Source organism: Syzygium oleosum, unplaced genomic scaffold (assembly GCF_021117445.2).
Source record: "Syzygium oleosum isolate NSW1041296 unplaced genomic scaffold, Sole_v2.1 Sole_v2.04, whole genome shotgun sequence".
NCBI classification, from domain to species: Eukaryota; Viridiplantae; Streptophyta; class Magnoliopsida; order Myrtales; family Myrtaceae; genus Syzygium; species Syzygium oleosum.
In genome coordinates this window covers 890,613-909,024 of record NW_026607488.1, presented here as the reverse complement: position 1 = coordinate 909,024, position 18,412 = coordinate 890,613, and the positions used below count along the sequence as shown (strand labels likewise).

General features: G+C 41.3%; 2 protein-coding genes across 4 annotated transcripts; both read right to left on the bottom strand.

Annotated features, from left to right (window-relative positions):
• Positions 1 to 337: 337 nt before the first annotated feature.
• Positions 338 to 6,443, bottom strand: LOC115684606 (casein kinase 1-like protein 2). Of its 2 annotated transcripts, none has more exons than XM_030609403.2 (14): positions 5,911 to 6,443; positions 5,762 to 5,802; positions 5,317 to 5,386; positions 5,084 to 5,232; positions 4,908 to 5,003; positions 4,747 to 4,817; positions 3,934 to 3,995; positions 3,770 to 3,833; positions 3,601 to 3,685; positions 3,402 to 3,528; positions 3,183 to 3,265; positions 2,903 to 2,966; positions 2,646 to 2,803; positions 338 to 1,080 (listed from the first exon to the last, which is right to left on the bottom strand). In XM_030609403.2, exons 1-14 carry the CDS (start codon positions 5,984 to 5,986, stop codon positions 784 to 786), a joined length of 1,443 nt encoding a protein of 480 aa, XP_030465263.2. In that variant the 5' UTR covers positions 5,987 to 6,443; the 3' UTR covers positions 338 to 783. The 2 variants fall into 2 exon arrangements, with proteins under 2 accessions (XP_030465263.2, XP_030465264.2); XM_030609404.2 differs by having other exon boundaries at positions 2,646 to 2,788; positions 5,911 to 6,438.
• A 640-nt stretch (positions 6,444 to 7,083) lies between these two features.
• On the bottom strand, positions 7,084 to 13,621 carry LOC115684605 (N6-adenosine-methyltransferase non-catalytic subunit MTB). Of its 2 annotated transcripts, none has more exons than XM_030609401.2 (7): positions 13,160 to 13,621; positions 10,132 to 12,624; positions 9,702 to 9,785; positions 9,473 to 9,577; positions 9,235 to 9,343; positions 8,442 to 8,593; positions 7,084 to 7,582 (listed from the first exon to the last, which is right to left on the bottom strand). In XM_030609401.2, the coding sequence occupies exons 2-7, from the start codon at positions 12,526 to 12,528 to the stop codon at positions 7,145 to 7,147; spliced, it is 3,285 nt and encodes a 1,094-aa protein (XP_030465261.2). In that variant the 5' UTR covers positions 12,529 to 12,624; positions 13,160 to 13,621; the 3' UTR covers positions 7,084 to 7,144. The 2 variants fall into 2 exon arrangements, with proteins under 2 accessions (XP_030465261.2, XP_056166572.1); XM_056310597.1 differs by having other exon boundaries at positions 13,175 to 13,621.
• Positions 13,622 to 18,412: the final 4,791 nt, after the last annotated feature.

Here is an 18,412-nt window from a genome sequence, read left to right as displayed (position 1 = left end):
ATCTAAATCTGAAGTGCATTCTAATCTACTTCACCACCACCGTCTCCAAGATCGAAGAAACAAACTCCGATAAAAAACAAACTACCAGTGGCACTCGCACCGCGCTCACTGTCTCAACTATCGGCACACACGGTCTAATAAGGTAGCACACCAAGTTTGAGTGGCACGACGATCTACATTTTCCACCTAACGTTTTGGACATATCCACATCCCGTAGGTGCATTCCACAAAATGACATTTCGCACATCTTTGCTACAATCTTAGTTCGTACGAATAATCAAACATGTCAATTCGGAGGTGGTCCTCGAATCGAGCTTAAATGGAAACGAAAGGAACATTCAACAACATTTGGGGGCTTGTGTACTGGAAGTATGAGTCAATGAACAAATACAGCGGCCAATTTACAGGGCCAAATAAAATTCTTGAAATCAATATTCGTGTTATACTGCTAAAAGTAGAACTTAAGAGGGAAGCACACGGAGACACCGACTGCCGGAGGAAGTCACAGTAAGTCACGGGGAAAAAGGATTAAAAAGGTTTTGAGGAAAAAGGGGCCAAGGACATCCGACTTTCCAAAGATGACGCATCACACTTCGCATGCATCTGCTCGTTGAATCCGGGATTTCAGATGCCTGAAATATATAGCAGCACAGCGGAGCTTGCCATGAGATACCTGGACTCGGATGCTTAACTTGGTTGATTCCCCGACAGAGTAGCCTCCTATTCTACCACAAAGTCTGCATGGAAGGGTTCTTGATTTACAGCGATCCACGAAACTGGCCTTTAAAAATGAACCCTCTCGTCACTGTCGAAGTGGAGCCTCTCGATGCCCTTGAGGGCGTTTTCGTAGTTCTTAAGGTGTACCGCATTTCTTCCAGAGGATGCATGCCTAGGGTCCGATGAGCCGACTGGCGAACTTCTTTGGCCGCTTGAAATCTTGCGGACAGCTCCGGGACTGGCTTCTGTCGTGCGAGCGCGATGGGAATCAGACTCAGCACCAATAAACGCTTCGCGGCTGCTGGAAATTGCCGCCCGCCTTGACGATCCGCCAGAACGCCCCAAAAATGTTGAACTTGATATCTATACATTCCAAAGACAAATTGTCAGCTATAAGAACAACGAAACATGGAGAACTATCTATACAGCCCCATCAATGTTTCATGTATGATTCAGGGGTGATGTGGTTCTTTTAAAAATAGTTATAACAACCAAAATACATGAAACACTCACTTAATCAACCGTTTAGTAAAAAGTTACAACAGCTAAAGTTGCAAAAATACCATGTGACCTTGAGATCAGCTTTTAACTACTTGAAGCTTGCTTCTGCGCTCTTGAGTCTACCCAAACACTATACTAGAATAGTTCTAAAACCAAAGTTGCTCCGCCTAAGTTTGAGCCGAAAGATCGTTGCAAAATCTCCATTTTCCCATACTTCGCTAAATTAAAATGTAAATTATTATAATGCTAGCAACAAAAGTCCCAGCGCTTTCTGCTGAAAATCATGGATTCCCCTTCGCAGCTTCACCGCATACATTCAAATGGCAAATACTCACATAGGTAAGTAGCAATTCAATAGTTGCTTGACACCCTAGCAACAATACAATGACAGATACTAACAATGCTCGACACCCTAGCAACAGTACACCGAAACCACAGTTGAATTTCCGTCCTCAACTGAGGGCCATATGAAGATTAGTATAATGCAGCAACTTCACCAACTTCATCCCAACCCACCCAAACTGCTCCTCCACATATATACTCGAAAAAATGCTTACTTCTCTCCAATACTTTAAGATTCCCAACTCATCCAAGAGACGAGTAATTACCAGTGCTTCAGACAGGAACCTCTGTTTATCCATAAATTAACTTCTAGATGTGTTTGGTAAGAAAGAGTGGAGAAAAGAAAGGCACAATTGAAGTTGAATGTAGGAAAAGAAAGAATGATATCTTTTGCCGGGTTAAAAGAAAGGAAAATGACACTAATTTACTAATAATCCTGCACAATTTTGCCTTTCGGAGTGACCATCAAGGACACATTCACAAAGCCCATGAAAGTATATATCTTTCTCTCCACTTCCACTCCAAAAATTGAAAAGAACAAAGTATGTTGACCCAAGAAGGGTTTTTCCACTCCAAAAAATTAGCGCCTTTTTCTCTTCCATTCCAAAACATCGAAGATAGCTTTCCCTTTCCAATAAGTTGCCCGGTAATTCTATCCTTCCACTATAATTCCAAACAGCTACCACTGCTTCCTCAAAAATTGCACTATCAGTCATTAAGCAATATAATAGAACACCCAGAGGCCCTTGGACTATTTATCACCAAAACTTAGGCTACGTTTCTTTCGCGAAAAATGAATGATTTGAAAAACATTTTCCTAAAAATGATCGCTTGTATCGCTTAAAATAATTATTCAATGGAAAATATTTTCATTATCACCAATAATTTATGCCCAAATATTTTCATGAACGATGAAAATATTTTTCGTTCATTCATTTTTTGTAAGAGATTTAAGCGATCATTCAGGAAAATGTTCCAAATCCTTCATTTTCCACAAAACAAATGAAGCCTTACCATAAAGATATTTTTCATACTTTACATTTAGCATAACACAGAGCAACATCAAGGTAAGACAAAAGAATTACCATTGCTTCCTTGGAAATTGCACCATCATTTGTTATTGGGCTCTTCTGCTTTGAGAAACTTCCAGCAGTTGCAGTTGCTCCAGATAGCCTTCTTCTAGAAGGATCCATAGACGATAAACCGACTGGATGACCGTCTTCTCCACCTGGAATATTGCAATCTTAATGCATATTAATTGGGAAAGAATACCAGGGAAAAGTCAACAGGTAGCAAGCACAGACAATGAGGACATTATCTACATTCAAAATTCGTTTCCTACCTGACTGCTTATTCACATGGCCAGCAGCAGGAGGAATCCCGGAACTAGGTCCAGCACCAAGACCCTGATAGAGGAAACAAGGACTAATCATCTTTAGCTAAAGTAAAGGAGCCAAAGAGAGACCTATGCTGCGTTTGGGAGACCAATGGGAAAGAATTTGGGAAGGAAAATACATCACATCGTACATATTCCCTCCCTCTCCTTCCCACAAAACTTCAAAAGTTTCGACTCAAACTTGCATTCTCTCCACTATCCCAAACGGAGCATAAATGTCACTAACCAGTGCTCGAGATGGGGGCGTTGCCATTTGAGACTGCTGATATTTCAGTATGGTCCAATCAAATACATAATCAAACTGGAAACCTGGATAATCAATCAAATTGTTGAATGAGAAGGCAGAAATTACGCTGTGGCTCACTTACCGATAAACAAATGATCTATATAGGCAGTCAATACATAGATACTCCGCTAATTCAAAAGGTAAAAATGTATACAAAACCTTCGCGTATGAAGAGGTCACGGAATAGTCTCTTTAAGTAAGAATAATCTGGCTTATCATCAAATCGCAGTGATCGGCAATAATGAAAATAGGATGCAAATTCTGTCGGATAACCACGACACAGAGCCTGTATAGCATCAGAATCCATGAGTCCATAAAGCCAGAAATGACCTAACAAGCTCACAAAGAGACAACATACCTCAATTGAAGTAGAAACCTTTTTCTCACTAATCTTCTCATACTTTTGTTTCTTGGTTCCTGCTTTCAATCCCTGCCAAGGGAGACTGCAAAGAAAGAAGTAGTTCTAATTAGAAACAAACTATAACCTATCACCTTATCAACAACTAAAGGTAGACAGCGACAGTTACCTTCCTCTTAGAAAATACATAAGAACATAACCAAGAGACTCTAGATCATCCCTCCGACTTTGCTCTATAATGACCACAAGTGCAGAAAAAGGAAAATCAGCAATGCAAGGAAAAGAAAAAAAACAAAAAGCTCACTACTCCAGATAAGGAGGAAGTCACCGTACCAATGCCAAGATGAGTGTTCATGCTTGCATATCTTGCAGTTCCAGTCAAATTCTTGTTTTCCCTGAATGTTTAATCAACCCACACAATGAGCAACCGCTCACCATGATAACCAAAGACTCGAACGGTAGACATTGTCAAGACAAACATCAGCACGTCAAAAACTTCTATTGAGAGAAAATATAACAGTTAATTTGTTTGAGGTGACAACAATAGCTACAGACTCCATAGTCCATACGGCCTTCAATGGCTCCTCTGAAACGTAATAACTGCTACTGTAGCCTCCGCTAGTTAGCTGAAGGGCAGAGAAAGTTGGAGAAGACCATAATTGACATCACACACGACATAAAAAACAAAATAGCAACAGCAACTCAATTTCAAGTTTAAACATATTTGATGCGCTACACTCTACGCCCTCATAAAGTTAGGGCAGTGTAACAAGATTGTCATTGTTTTTCTGTTATTTTTGTTCATTGTTATTGTATATTCCTCGTGTACAAGAACAGATTTTTATTTTCTAACAAATTTTCTAAGTTCAAAAAAGATAAAAAAACGCAATCTTCTATTACCGCCTCAACAATACAGGGTTAACTTCCACATGACTGCAATTACATTGTCTTCGTAAACTCGATTTAGGAATAAAGCACGACCTTCATTTAGGTAATCATTCCGAAACATAATGCCAATGGCATAAAAAATACAACATGGTGAACATGGTCGATAGAAAAATCAATCATCGCAAAAAGAAAAGTACAAATACTATACGCATGTAAGTAACCTACAATAAAGAGAGTAATTTGGAAAGCTTAACTCACCTGTAAGGAATGTGTTGATGAGTTGAGCTATCTCTGTATTTCTTGGCGAGACCAAAGTCAATAATGTACACCTGAAGACAGGTACAAAAAGAAACCACCTTACATCTTACTAGATCCGAAAAGGAATCGCAAAGTCAAACCAATATGTCAAAAGCACAAACCTGATTGGCACGTCTCCCCAAGCCCATCACAAAATTATCAGGCTTGATATCTCGGTGCAAAAATGACTTCGAGTGAACAAACTCAACACGATTAATCTAACAAAAACATAAGCATCAGCACGGATTAAAGACACTCTAATCATTACCACAGAGACATTGCAAGTGACGAATCAAACCATTTGATCTGCAAGCATCAAAACCGTCTTCAAGGAAAGTTTCCTACTACAGAAGTTAAATAGATCTTCAAGACTGGGTCCAAGCAAATCCATCACAAGTACATTGTATTCTCCCTCGACACCAAACCATCTTACATTCGGAATCCCAGCTGCAGAGACAGAGAATGAGTAGTTACGGTAATAGCATTGACGGCACAAGTTTGAATTTCATAGCCGTGGGGACGGAACATTACTTCCTCCTTGCAGAATCCGATACAACTTTGATTCATATAGCAATTGAGGATGCTTTGTTTTGATGTTCTCCTGAAAAAATCAGCAGAGTGGGGTAACCCATTATACTAATCACTCTATAGAGCGTGCGTACCAGAGAGAGAGAGAGAGAGAGAGAGAGAGCACAAATGCAAATTCGAGCTCCACCAGAGTAGAAACAAGAAGCACTACCTTCCCCATCCATAAAAGTTAGATCCAAGAGAAATATTTCCTCCTCCAAAACTTGTTTATGATTACAAATAGTCATAACAACATGCTCTGATGCATTCTAAGTAATCAGCAAGCACACACAGTTCTTAAAACCACACATCTCAGAACACAAACAGGTAAATCAATCAAACTATGCCGTAGTTCTCCCAAACAAATTCAACAGAACAAGCACGAAGAAGACTAAAGGGCCACACTCACAAGCTTAATGGCGACCTCCTCATTTGTCTGTATATTAGTACCTGCACAACCACCCGAACAACATCAACCATAATACAGCCAACAATTTCAAAAAAAAGTAGAGAAAAACGAGAAAAAGGGGCGATCAGCAAATCAAGTCAACGACGGACCGAGGTAGATCTCCCCGAAGGAGCCGCCGCCGATCTTCCTGCCGAGCCGGAACTTGTTCCCCACGCGAGGCTCCATCGCCGATTCAAAAAGCCCTAACTCCGACCCCGCCGGAAATCACGCCGGGGGGAGAGCAGCCCGAAGAAGCTCCGCCCTAACCGGCGCCGACCCGCGACCGCTCGCTGGGGCACGTAGACCTCGAAGAAGAAGAAGAGAACCGAAGGGCTCGAGAGAGAGAGAGAGAGCTCGAAGAGATCTAGGGTTTCCTGGGCTCCCTCGAGGCCACGAATCGATCGGGGGAACAAGAAAAAAAGGAATCTGGAAAACCGCGCGGGAATCAAACGAACGAAGCTAGAAAGCGGCGCCACCGCCACCGCCGATCATCTCGCCGTCGCTCCCGTCTCCGCTCGTCGGAGGGCGCCGCTCGCCCGCGCTCGCATTGCGCAAAAAAGTTTCTGATCCCGAAAATCGAAAGGAAGGAAGGAAGGAAGGGAGGAAGGAGACGACTTGAGGGGAGGGGACAGCGAACGATGTTGTTGCCCGGTGGCCTCCCGTGTCGGCCCCCCCCTCTCTTTTTTTGATTTTTCACCTTTTTATTTCTCTCTCTCTCCCTATCTATCCATCTTCTTTTTATTTTTATTTTATTTATTTTATTCATTTCGCCTTATTTTTATTAATTCCCGTTTTTCTTTATTTTTAACTTTCCGCTTTTTCGCTTTGCATGAAAAGGAGCGCGGCGTTCGGATTCTTTTCATGGGACCATTTTTTTCTTCCCCCCTTTTTTTTTTCCTTCTTCATTTTCCTTCTGTTTTTGGCCGCGCTATTTTTATCTTAAAGAGGAGGAGGGGATTTATCCAACTTTTAATATTTTCCCGCTGCGTCAAACCGTTGACAGGGGAGAACACGTCAAAATCAGATCAGCCGCTGAATCGTTCGCACATTGTACGCCCCAGGAAGCAGCTAACATCTCGAGAGTCGAGAGGCTCAGGGAACCTTCTGAGGGTTTCTATGTAGCTGTCGATACGATTGAGACTATCGCGACAAAAACGAGCGCCATGGCGACGTCGCGATATCGGGAAGATTATAGGATCGAGCGTTGCTTGTCTAAATCGAAACCCCCTCCTCCGAAAAGGGCAAAGGAGCTATTCTTTTTCCTCTCAATTTGGAGCACCATAGAAGGGGAAAAGAATCAATTGTATCTTATCGTACGCCAAATCACGCAAAAGAACCTTCTGGTTACAACATATTCATAGCTCTCTGAGATTCGAAATCTAGGAACTCTCCGTTCGGCTGCCCGCCAAAACCGTACATATCGAAAACCTTCTCCTCCATGGGAGCATTCCCGCCTTCGGGTCCCTTGAAGCCCTCCATCGGGGAAGGCCAAGGAAGAGAGGCCGGGACGTTGGAGCTCGAGACTTCTTGGTTCATGCTGAGAGCTGCGGGGGTTTCAGGCGGATTTGCCGCAGGTCTTCGGTTGGACGAACTCGCGGTGAGAGCAATGGAGACCGATTGGTTTTGCTGCATCTGCTGTTGATTCTTCATCGGAGATTTGGGTCGGAGAGACTCTATCTCGGGAGTGGTCACCACAAGATGAGGAGCATCTGGGGGTGGATTTCGCCCTCCCCCGCCTTGCCATACCTTTCCGTCCTTGTCTGCAAAGTTCTTAATGTATGCCTGAAAAGTACCAACATCCAATTTCCAATCGTCACTTGAAGAATAAAGCTAACAAAAGTACAAAAGATTCTAATATGCCTGTAGAACTTTTGGTTACAAAATTCATGGGTTTTAGGCTCTATATCATGGCAAGGATTTAGATGGGGGACACAGGAGGCTTTCTGGGTTCATTTTAATGAGGTGGGCAGTGAGAGGTGTGCATTGACTGGGTTTGTATAATGTTTGGTAAAATTGCAGATTTGTTTGTGAGGTTGAATACCATTCTGAAGGGAAAAGCAAAAGAGAAAAGGAAAGAAATTCACGGACCAGCAGAAAGCGAATGCACATACAAGTATGACTGGTACACTGGCCAAAAAGAACTAGAAAAGCATTGGGATTCCGAGCTACTTTCAGCAGAAAAGTTAAAATATACAACAGAAAACTGAAGGGATCATGACCAACACAGCATAAAGCCTGGTAATTATGGTCCAGGAGACGTCTTAAGCGGCATGAGAGCACACTCTAAGATCCGGTTGCAATGTCATGTTATTTATCAAAAGAAGGAACAAGCACCAACTTAGACAAAAAAAAAATTGTTCAGACAAACATGCTAATAGTCTTTAACTACTATTTTGCAGTCAATTTCAAATATCATCGAGTTTATTGTTCCCTTCTTGTCCACAGCAAGGGAGTCCATCAAACTCTAGCCTAATTTCCTTCTACACTGAGCAAATTTTTATAGTAGTTCAGTAGCACTATTATTCTGTTAGACCAAGGCCAGGCTTACTAGGCAGATCAAGAAGCTGATGACAAACTGGCAAGTTTCTTCAAAGAAGATGGCAACATTTGTAACACGTAATTGGCAAACCAAATACTGTACCTCAGCATTAAAGTTTGAAGAGGATAGTTCCTTGCCCACCGTCAACCAACCAGTTCGAATATTATGGTCTTCACCAAACAGTTCCAGCCTTCTGCGGCCAAGAGCAAAGTGCTCGATTATGCGATACATATCTTCAGGCTTCTGGGTTGAACCTGCATTTCCATTAATTTATGAAACATACATACATCAGAACACCCTGAAATGACAGGGATTGATGTCGCCACACAAGTGCCAGTAAAGGAACTGCTAAGACAAGGAAGATCAGTCGCTCAAAGACCCATTGCAAAGCTTTGATTAGAGAGTCCATTTATGACTTCCACAGAAATGTATACAGAAAGTAAGATGTTTTCCTAAGTGGTATGCTTCTGGAGGGTTTGGTAGACTGATGCTACATTAGGGAGGCAGGTAATCAGTTTGCTAACACTTCAATGCAACTTTGCATCTACTCTTCGATTTTCTGTTTTATCTTTAAAAGGGTGTGCACTAGGTGATACCAAAAATAGTTGTTCAATTGTGCTTTGGCAGAATGGTACCGTTTGTCACAAAAGTCCAAATTGATCGAGGAAACCCCTCATTCTTTAATGTTGAAACTTTGGCTTTCCTTCATCAAAATACTTCTTACGCACAAAAGGGAGAAAAAACGAGAGAAAATGCAACCAGAGACATCACTAACTAGTGGAAGGATCATCAGTGACTCTGACTAGAACCAGCCACTAATGAGTTCAACATTCGTATTTCACTGAGTATCCTAGGAATAGATATAAACAGCAAGTTCCCAGTACGAATTACTGACCATAAGGGGGTTCCTCAGCAATTATTACATCGGTATCAATGTTTGCATGAATTATGTGACCGTCAGTACTGCGGCGAACTGTTCCTTTAATGCCCATCAGGCAATGTTCCTTCATCACCATGACAAGCAATAGCACATTAGCAGATGAAGACATTCGTGGCACACAGTAGAAATTGACAGGTAAGCAAAACTATGATAAAGTGGCAGACTAAGAAAAGACTTTAAGAAGGAAACCCACTTTGGAGTGCTGAAACAATGTGTGAGAATCATGTCGTAAGCCCGGAGTTGCATTAGATTTATTCGTCTTGACCCAACAGATATCCTCACACCTCCGAAATCCCCACTGTACCAAACAACAAAGCAAATTAACCATCCAGCGCCAAAACCTAAACCTACCAATTTAATAACCAACTAAAAGGAAGCGTCATGTCCTTCTAAAAATCTAGCTAGAAAGGCTTGATCCATACCTTCTTCAAACATTGACGGCCTTGTTCCAGACCCACTCCATCCCCCACCCAAAGGAAAATAAATGATGGGGTATCCGCAATTGCCTACAAACATGAAAAGAAAATTCATTTCAACGAGTCAAAAAATAGAACCGAATATTCTCAAACATGGTTTGGGATGTTTCATTATATACTCAAAGAAATTGGATATACAATTCAACCGGATATTCCCAATTGCAAACATTTTCTTTTTCCTCGTCTCAGCCAAAACTATATTTATGCATGAAAGTAGAAGTGACATTGCAATATCTTCCATACCTCAGGTTTTGGGTCCTTTCTTAAAGTAAACACTAACACCTACTATTGTCTAATCCAAAAACTATAAGCCATCAACAACCCTGGAAGAAAATTGATAAGTTCAATTCTTATAAACAAGCGCTGGTCCAAGTACCTCAATCTTCAAATTAAGTATTTCCTCAAATGTCCAGTATTCGGTATGATCAGCAACACCAGGAGCACGATGAACATATTCTTCCCAAGGAGGATCCACAAGAATGACATCGAACTTAGTTCCAAAGAACTCAGGAGTAAGCTCGAATTCACGGAGATCACACTTGTAATACATGGGAGGAGAAGCGGCTTTCGCCACAATCTCATCCTTCTTCTGTATAAGTTCCCTAAGCTTGGGATAATCCTCCACAACATTGGTGAGCTCAAGCTCCCGGATAAAATTCTGCGGTCGCATTCCAGTGTCAACAAAATTCTGAGAGTAATCATTTTGCTCCCCTCTTGAAGGAGCTTTATGTGAAGGTCCACCTGATCTAGGAGGAACCCAACCCCCTGAAGCTTTATCAGGTGGCGTTCCTCGTCCCATTGGTCCTGAAACATTAAAACCAGGGCCAGGTATGTTGGCAGGCCCTCCTCTTCCAGGCCCTGATTGATTATAGTACATTGCAGGATTGGGAGGTGTCCCCATATTGGGAGGAAACCTAGGGCCTGATGGGACCTGAGGAACAGGAGAGAGGCCAGCTGGAACCCCTAACATATTCACATCAACTCCTCGACCAGGCCAAAGTAGAGGAGGAGAAAATGGTGGAATAAAGACACCAGGAGAAATAGGCGGACCTGGGGCAGGTGACATACCAGGAGTCATAGGCCCAGGAGGCGGCATCCCAAGTGGTCCAAAAGATGCTCCAATCATAGGTATTGGGATTGCCACTGGTTGATTTTCTCTTCCGGTTGGCCTACCACGTCCAACCCTGCCCGGTCTATTGCCTTTTGCCCCTTGATTAGGGCCTCTACTAAAGGATCCAGACTCCTGGTTAGCAAATGGGGGTTGTGAACCACTGCTAGACGCCTGGCCACCAGGAGTACGGGCAGGAATAGCGCCCTTCTGTCCTCTTCCTTTCCCTCCCTGGAAGTCAGTATCATCTCTCCAAATATTCTGATCTCTCGTTGATAAATCATCCTCAACATATCTTTCTTTTGTATCTTCAGCAGATGGAGCAGACCCATAAATACTAGACCTTGCCCTTTCTTCCCGTGCATGCCCCCATTCTTCCTCATTTGAAGGCCCTTTCATGTCAGATTGCTGAACAACTTCAAATCTTCTAGCAAAACTAGATCCAGCATCAGCACTTGCATAATCAATAGGTCTGGTCTGGATCTCTATAACATCATAATTATCATTCGAAATCCCATAATTCGAAGAAGTTTTCACGGCTTCACCTCTACTTCCATCTTTCCTATTACCAGACCGACCATGAGGCCTTTCATTATCAGGCCTCTCACGAGCATATCTGCTACTTCTATCAGGGGTCCTGGAACGGTGGCCTCTTGCACTTCTCTCTCTTGACCAAAAGCTTCCATCTTCATCTGCATGGCGAGACCCATCCCGGCTTTCGGTAATATCCCTACTTGTAGGAGTCCTCTGCTGTCTGTGTTTTTCATTTTTCTCCTTGCCTGTTCTATCCTCATAATTAGCCGGACTTGCCTTATTATCCTCTTCTACGGCTTCCGACATGCTTCTACTCTTACCATCATGTCTCCGTTCATCCTTTCGGTCAGATCTCGTACCTTTGTCAACTATTGAATCTGTGACCCTACCCTTACTCTCACCAAATTCATGCCTAGCTGACATACTTTTGTCCCTGACACTCTCAAACTTGTTGTCAGATGTCCTGCTACTTCTGCCATCATTTTTTTCGCTGGTAATTTCTTTAACATCCACATCATCCCACCTTTTCTTTGAGCTCTTTATATGCTCGATAGACCCATGGCCCTTCTCACGGCTGCTTTCTTTCCTTTCTGAGTACTTTAAATCTTTATCAGATGTCTCCCCCTCATGAGACCTATCATGTTTGCTTCTACTTTTCCCCTGGGAACTTTCATGATCAGATGACTTTGGGGTCAGTTTTCTTCTGTCACTGTCATCTCCCCTAACATGTTTACTCCCCAGCTTGTCTCCACCATCTTGCCTATTTTCTACTTCTCCATCCTGATAAAAAGAACTCAACTTTTCCAAAGAACTTTCCTCTTGCTTTCTCTTCAACTGCTTTGAGCGCGACTCTTTTCTAGTGTCAAAGTCATCTTCATCGCTCTCAGCTCTGCTGGAACCAGTTGATCTCTTTCGGCTTTCATACTTATCTCCAGAATTTCTCCTCCGTCCACTGCTATCAAAACCGTCAACATCATCTCCACTGCCAGGTTTTCTGGACTTGCTTGACCGTTGCTTCCTCCTGTCACTTCCTTCCCATTCAGCATCATCCCCGGCCCTGTCACTTTTCCTATCGATATCATCTTCCCTATCTTTTCTGCCATAGCTCTGGCTTATATCTGGCGAGTCCATGGAAAAAGAATCTCCAAAATCTAATTCATCTATTATTCAGTCAAACGAAGAGAATGTCCGTGGGATGGCACAAGTGACTTATCTGAGACTTCGGTCCTGTAACCAGACAAGCCAGAACGAGCAAATCAGGTAAATTGAGCACAGCAGTGACAAGGTAAGTTGAAAAGTGAACCTTTAAAGCAACGATGTCAAGCATGTCTAAGAAAGTGCTTAAAGGGAGGCAGAACCTCCACCTGAGAACCCAATTCGCACACAAAAAGAAACGTTAAGCAGCCCACTGGAAACCAACTACGACACCAAAAGACAGCAACAAGAGAGTGGAAGCAGGAGAGCATCGTCTACGGACAATGTCACTCAATAACAGGAATTGCAAGCTAATTACCACGCCAAAATACAAGTGCAACTCAGGATTGAACATCGCGACCAGACATTACCCACTGCCCAGTCAGACATTATCCATAGAGAAAGTCCACAAAAATCAAAATGACCTAGATTCGTTAAAAGAAACACATCCAATTGACATGAACCGGAAAAAAAAAAAAGCAAGGCCTTGAGCAGGAGAAACCACAAAATGAGAAACCCACATGGCTCACAGCCACAAGAACACCACACACGGCAGCAAAGCCCTAACCTTTAGCCCACTAACCGAGCTAAAAAACGACGCTCCGACGCTCAGGCAATCCGTCAAACACGTGGAGCGATGCGCAATCCAATGCCCCGAAGACGCAGCAGCGGACGGAGAACTGCTTAAACCCAAAAACCAATTCTTCTCCGAATCAATCACCGAGTCAACGATGCCGAAGTCGCGAGGGCAGAAGGTCTCGCGACCGATGCTGCGGCCGACGACTTCCGTCCTCCTCCCTCCGCCGCCGTCCCGGGTCGCCTGCGGACGAACGGGACCCGCGCGAGGGCTCGCCGCCGACGGAGCTCTCCGGCTATGGGGAGGGGATGGCGAATCCTTCGCGGCTTCCCGATCCGCACTGCGATTCGGCAATCCGGACGGGGGGCGCGATTGGGAAGGAGATGGTGCGAGCGAGGGCAATAAGAGGCGAAATTTGTGTCGGTGTTAGGGCTTTTGGAAAGCAAATATACTTTTAATAAACCCACAATTATCTTCTCAAGTTGTGCAATTTTGTAAGAATTCTAAGCATTTTGATTGGCTAATGCATAAAACAAATCTCAATTCCTTAATCGTTGTGGACAACTTTTGGCTATGTTTGCTTATGGAGAAAATGCTAAGAAATCATCCCAATTTTCGTGCGTGATAAATGAGTTGAAATATAACCGGCTGGATAAGGACGGATAAGTGGTTGACGTGGCTCGGCCGATGCGCTTATTCATCGAGGGATACAATGGGAATGGCATGGCCGTCGGCCGCATGCGAGCCACTCAAGCTCTCTCGACGTCTCCTAGGCTCCCAATATTAATAACTCGTGCGGTATATAGTTCCCACGATTCATCGCAAGAATAATGTCGCAATAGAATTTATTCGCCTTGAATCTTAAGTGCAAATTCACGAAGAAGTCACCACCTTGAATTCGCGCCTTGTTGCGAAATTAAGTCCAATCTGGACTTTCTTTAAATTTAGAAAGGTTAAATACCACCAAAAACTCAAAATTGATATACATGTGACAATTTTACTCAAAATTAATTTTTTGACCATAAAAAATTCTAAACTGGTAAACCTGTTATAAATTTACCCTCCGTTAGTTTCCGTTAAAATTTACGGTCAAATTGCTAAGTTTGATAACACGTGGCAGTTGACAGGTATACCAGTTTAGACCAATTTGTGATTTTTCGTGGTATTGATCCAATTTAACGAAGAGTAAATTTGTCACAAGTCTACTGGTTGTAAGTTTTTGTGGTAAAAAAATTAGTTTGGGGTAAATTTGTTACAGGTATACCAGTTTGGAGCTTTTGGTGGTCAAAAAATTAATTTTGGGTAAAATTGTCACTGGTATATCAATTTGGGATTTTTCGTGATATTAACCTAATTTACAAATCCGAATGTCCTCCGGATAAAGGTCGGGCATCTTAAATAGGAAATATCTTATGTAATTCGTTTACGGGTTTAAATTCGAAACATATTCTAATACCCTTCGGCCCATTACTCCTGTTTAAATTTTACGTGTGAATGCTTGACTGAGTTTGATTTTCTGGTGATGAGAGATTATGCGTCTACTTTGCTTTATTGACTGAGCTTGATTGGTTTTGATCAATCGATGTTGAAGCTTTTTAAGTGTGAATGCTTTGCTGAGTTTTTTTTTTTTTTTTTGTCGGTCCTCTCTATCTCTCACCACGATACACACTTAGACTACGCGCCCACCTCTGCGGCGTGGGCGAAACCCACATCTTAAACTACGTGACCCCACCCCCTACGAAGGTGGGGATTCGAACTCCCCACCTCCCCCTTCTCAAGTGAGAAGGGTGGCCACTGGGGTAAACCCCCAGTGGTTAAATGCTTTGCTGAGTTGGATTAGTTATGTTCTCACTTTTGCACGTGGATGCTTGGCTAGGATAATGCTTGTGAAATCAATCGGCATTTTGGGATTTGAACAAGTGGAGTACTCGATTCCCAGCCCCATCGAATGCACGATAACCCGACTTTTCTTGAAAATTAATCATGCGTTCATGCTAATTTATCGATGCATTTGACCTGAATTGCCAATAACTAATCATATGGCTCGCGTTATATTTATTCTCGTTTTCAAGTTATCGATAATTTTTGCATGTATGTTATTTGCGACTGTTTGTCTATTGAGTGTAGATAATATCAAGGAAATAATTTGTGGAGTTGACCAGTGAAAAAGGTTGCATGAAAATTTAAACTCGAAATTTGGTTAGATGGACATTTAGTTTGATTTTGAGGAAATGGGTTTTCTTATTCACATAATCTTTAATGTCATTTTCATTCCATCGTTTTAATTTTTTTTTCACTATTTACTTAATTTCTTTTTTACTATTTAACATGTCGAGCACTCGATTCTCGACCCCATCGAATGCATGACAACTCGACTTTTCTAGAAAATTAATCATGCGTTCACGCTAAATTATCAATGCATGTGACCCGAATCGCCAATAACTAATTACATGACTCGCATTTGCGCGGGCTTATGTCGTTAAACACGTTTTTTACTTATATTTATTCCTCTTTTTTCAACTGTCAATAATCTTTATATGTATTTTCAACTGTCAGTAATCTTTATATGTAAGAATTCTAAGTGTTTTGATTGGCTAATGCATAAAACAAATATCAATTCCTTAATCGATGTGGACAACTTTTGGCTATGTTGCTTATGGAGAAAATGCTAAAAAACCCTCCCGATTTTCGTGCGTGATAAATGAGTTGAAATATAACTGGCTGGATAAGTAATTGACACGGTTTGGTTGATGCCACTATCAATCGAGCAATTAAATGGAAATTACATGGCCGTCGGTCGCATGCGAGTCGCTCGAACTCTCTCAACGTCTCCCGGTCTCCTAATATTAATGACCTACGTGGTATTGAGCTCCCACGATTCATCACAAGATAATGTCGCCACAGAATTCATTCGCTTTGAATTTTGGGTGCAAATTCACAAAGAAGTCACCACCTTGAATTCACGGCCGGCTATTTGCACGCGCAAGGCATACCGCTCACCATCGGCGGCCTAAGGACCAAAACCCGTGATTGGATATAAATAATATATATCTCCGACCAAATTATAAAAAGCTTGTGCTCGGACGTTGGATTCTAAATCCAACGAGAAAAAGTATTCCTAGCTTTGTTGCGAAATTAAGTCCAATATGGACTTTCTTTACATTTAGAAAGGTTAATACCACCAAAAATCCAAAACTGATATATACGTGATAATTTTACTCCAAATTAATTTTTTGACTACAAAAAACCCAAAACTGGTAAACCTATTACAAATTTATCCTCCGTTTGTTTCTGTTAAAATTTACGGTCAAATTGCTAAGTTTGATGACACGTGGCAGTTGGCGGCGAGTATATCAGTTTGGACCAATTTGTAATTTTTCGTGGTATTGATCCAATTTAACGGATGGTAAATTTGTCATAAGTGTACCAATTATGGATTTTTTATAATAAAAAAATTAGTTTTGGGTAAATTTGTCACGGGTATACCAGTTTGGAGTTTTTGGTGGTCAAAAAATTAGTTTGAGGTAAAATTGTCACCGGTGTACCAGTTTGGTATTTTTCGTGATATTAACCCAATTTACAAATGCGGATGTCCTCCGGATAAAAACCGAGCATCTTAAATAAGAAATATCTTATATAATTCGTTTACGGATTTAAATTCGAGACATATTCTAATACTCTTCGCCCCATTACTCCTGTTCAAATTTTACGTGTGAATGCTTGATCGAGTTTGATTTTCTGGTGACGAAAGATTATGCGTCTACTTCGCTTTATTGACTAAGCTTGATTAGCTGTGATCCATCGATGTTGAAGCTTTTTATGTGTGAATGCTTTCGCCGGGTTGGATTAGTTATGTTCTCACTTTTGTATGTGGATGCTTTGCTAGGATAATGCTTGTGAAATCAATCGGCATTTTGGGATTTGAACACGTGAAGTACTCGATTCCCGGCCCCATCAAATGCATGATTAACCCGACTTTTCTTGAAAATTAGTCACGTGTTCACGCTAAATAATCGATGCGTTTGACCCGAATTGCCAATAACTATTTATGTTAATACTATGAAAAATCCAAACTGATATACCTATGATAATTTTATCCCAAACGTGACAATTGATGAGTGTACCGGCTTGGGGTTTTACCCTGCATTTGTCACAGGTGTACCTATTTTTCATGGTATTAGTTCAATTTAATGTAGGGTAAATTTATCACAAATGTACTAGTTTAGGGGTTTTAATGGTCAAAAAATTAGTTTGAGGTAAATTTGTCACAAGTGTACCAATTTAGAGTCTTTCGTGATATCAACTTTAACTATTTATATGGCTCACATTTGCTTGGGCTAACATTATTAAACATATTATTACGTATATTTATTCTCGTTTTCAAGCTGTCGATAATATTTGCATGTATGGTATTTGCGACTGTTTGTCTATTGAGTGTAGATAATATCAAGGAAATACTCTGTCGAATTGAATAGTGAAAAAGGTTGCATGAAAATTTAAACTCAAAATTTGGTTATATGGACATTTAGTTTAATTTTGAGGAAACGGATTTTCTTATTCACATAATCTCTATGTCATTTTTATTCCATCGTTTTAATTTTTTTTTACTATTTAACATGTCGAGTACTCGATTCTTGACCCATCGAATGCATGATAAGCCTGCTTTTCTTGAAAATTAGTCATGTGTTCACGCTAAATTATCAATGCATTTGACCCGAATTGCCATTAACTAATTACATGACTCGCATTCGCGCAGGCTTATGTCATTAAACATATTTTTTACTTATATTTATTCCTCTTCTTTTTAACTATCAATAATCTTTACATGTATGTCTATTGAAATTGAGAGATGACAAATCGATTGGCCAATGTTTGTTGGCCGAATATTGCCAATAAAAGTAGAATAAAGGATCACGTGTATAAGTAATCCGTTTCAGAGTGGGCACGTTCCACACTCGAAACTTGAAACCTGCCCTATCAAAACCTGTCCCGTTAAAATCGGTTCGTAACTTTTTGAATCTGGAACCTACCCTATAAATCCTACAACTTATCTTATTTTTTCGGTCCGATTTTAGGTTCTACCAGGCACCTATTTTTTTTTTTTTTTTCGTTTTTTAACTCTTGAATATTCAAATATTCTCTCCAACACAAGGTATATAGTATAACTTGTAAAAGAGATAGAGAATGAATAAGCAGCATCAGGAACAATTGGAGAAAGAAGAAGTCAGGGTTTGCTCGAATCGA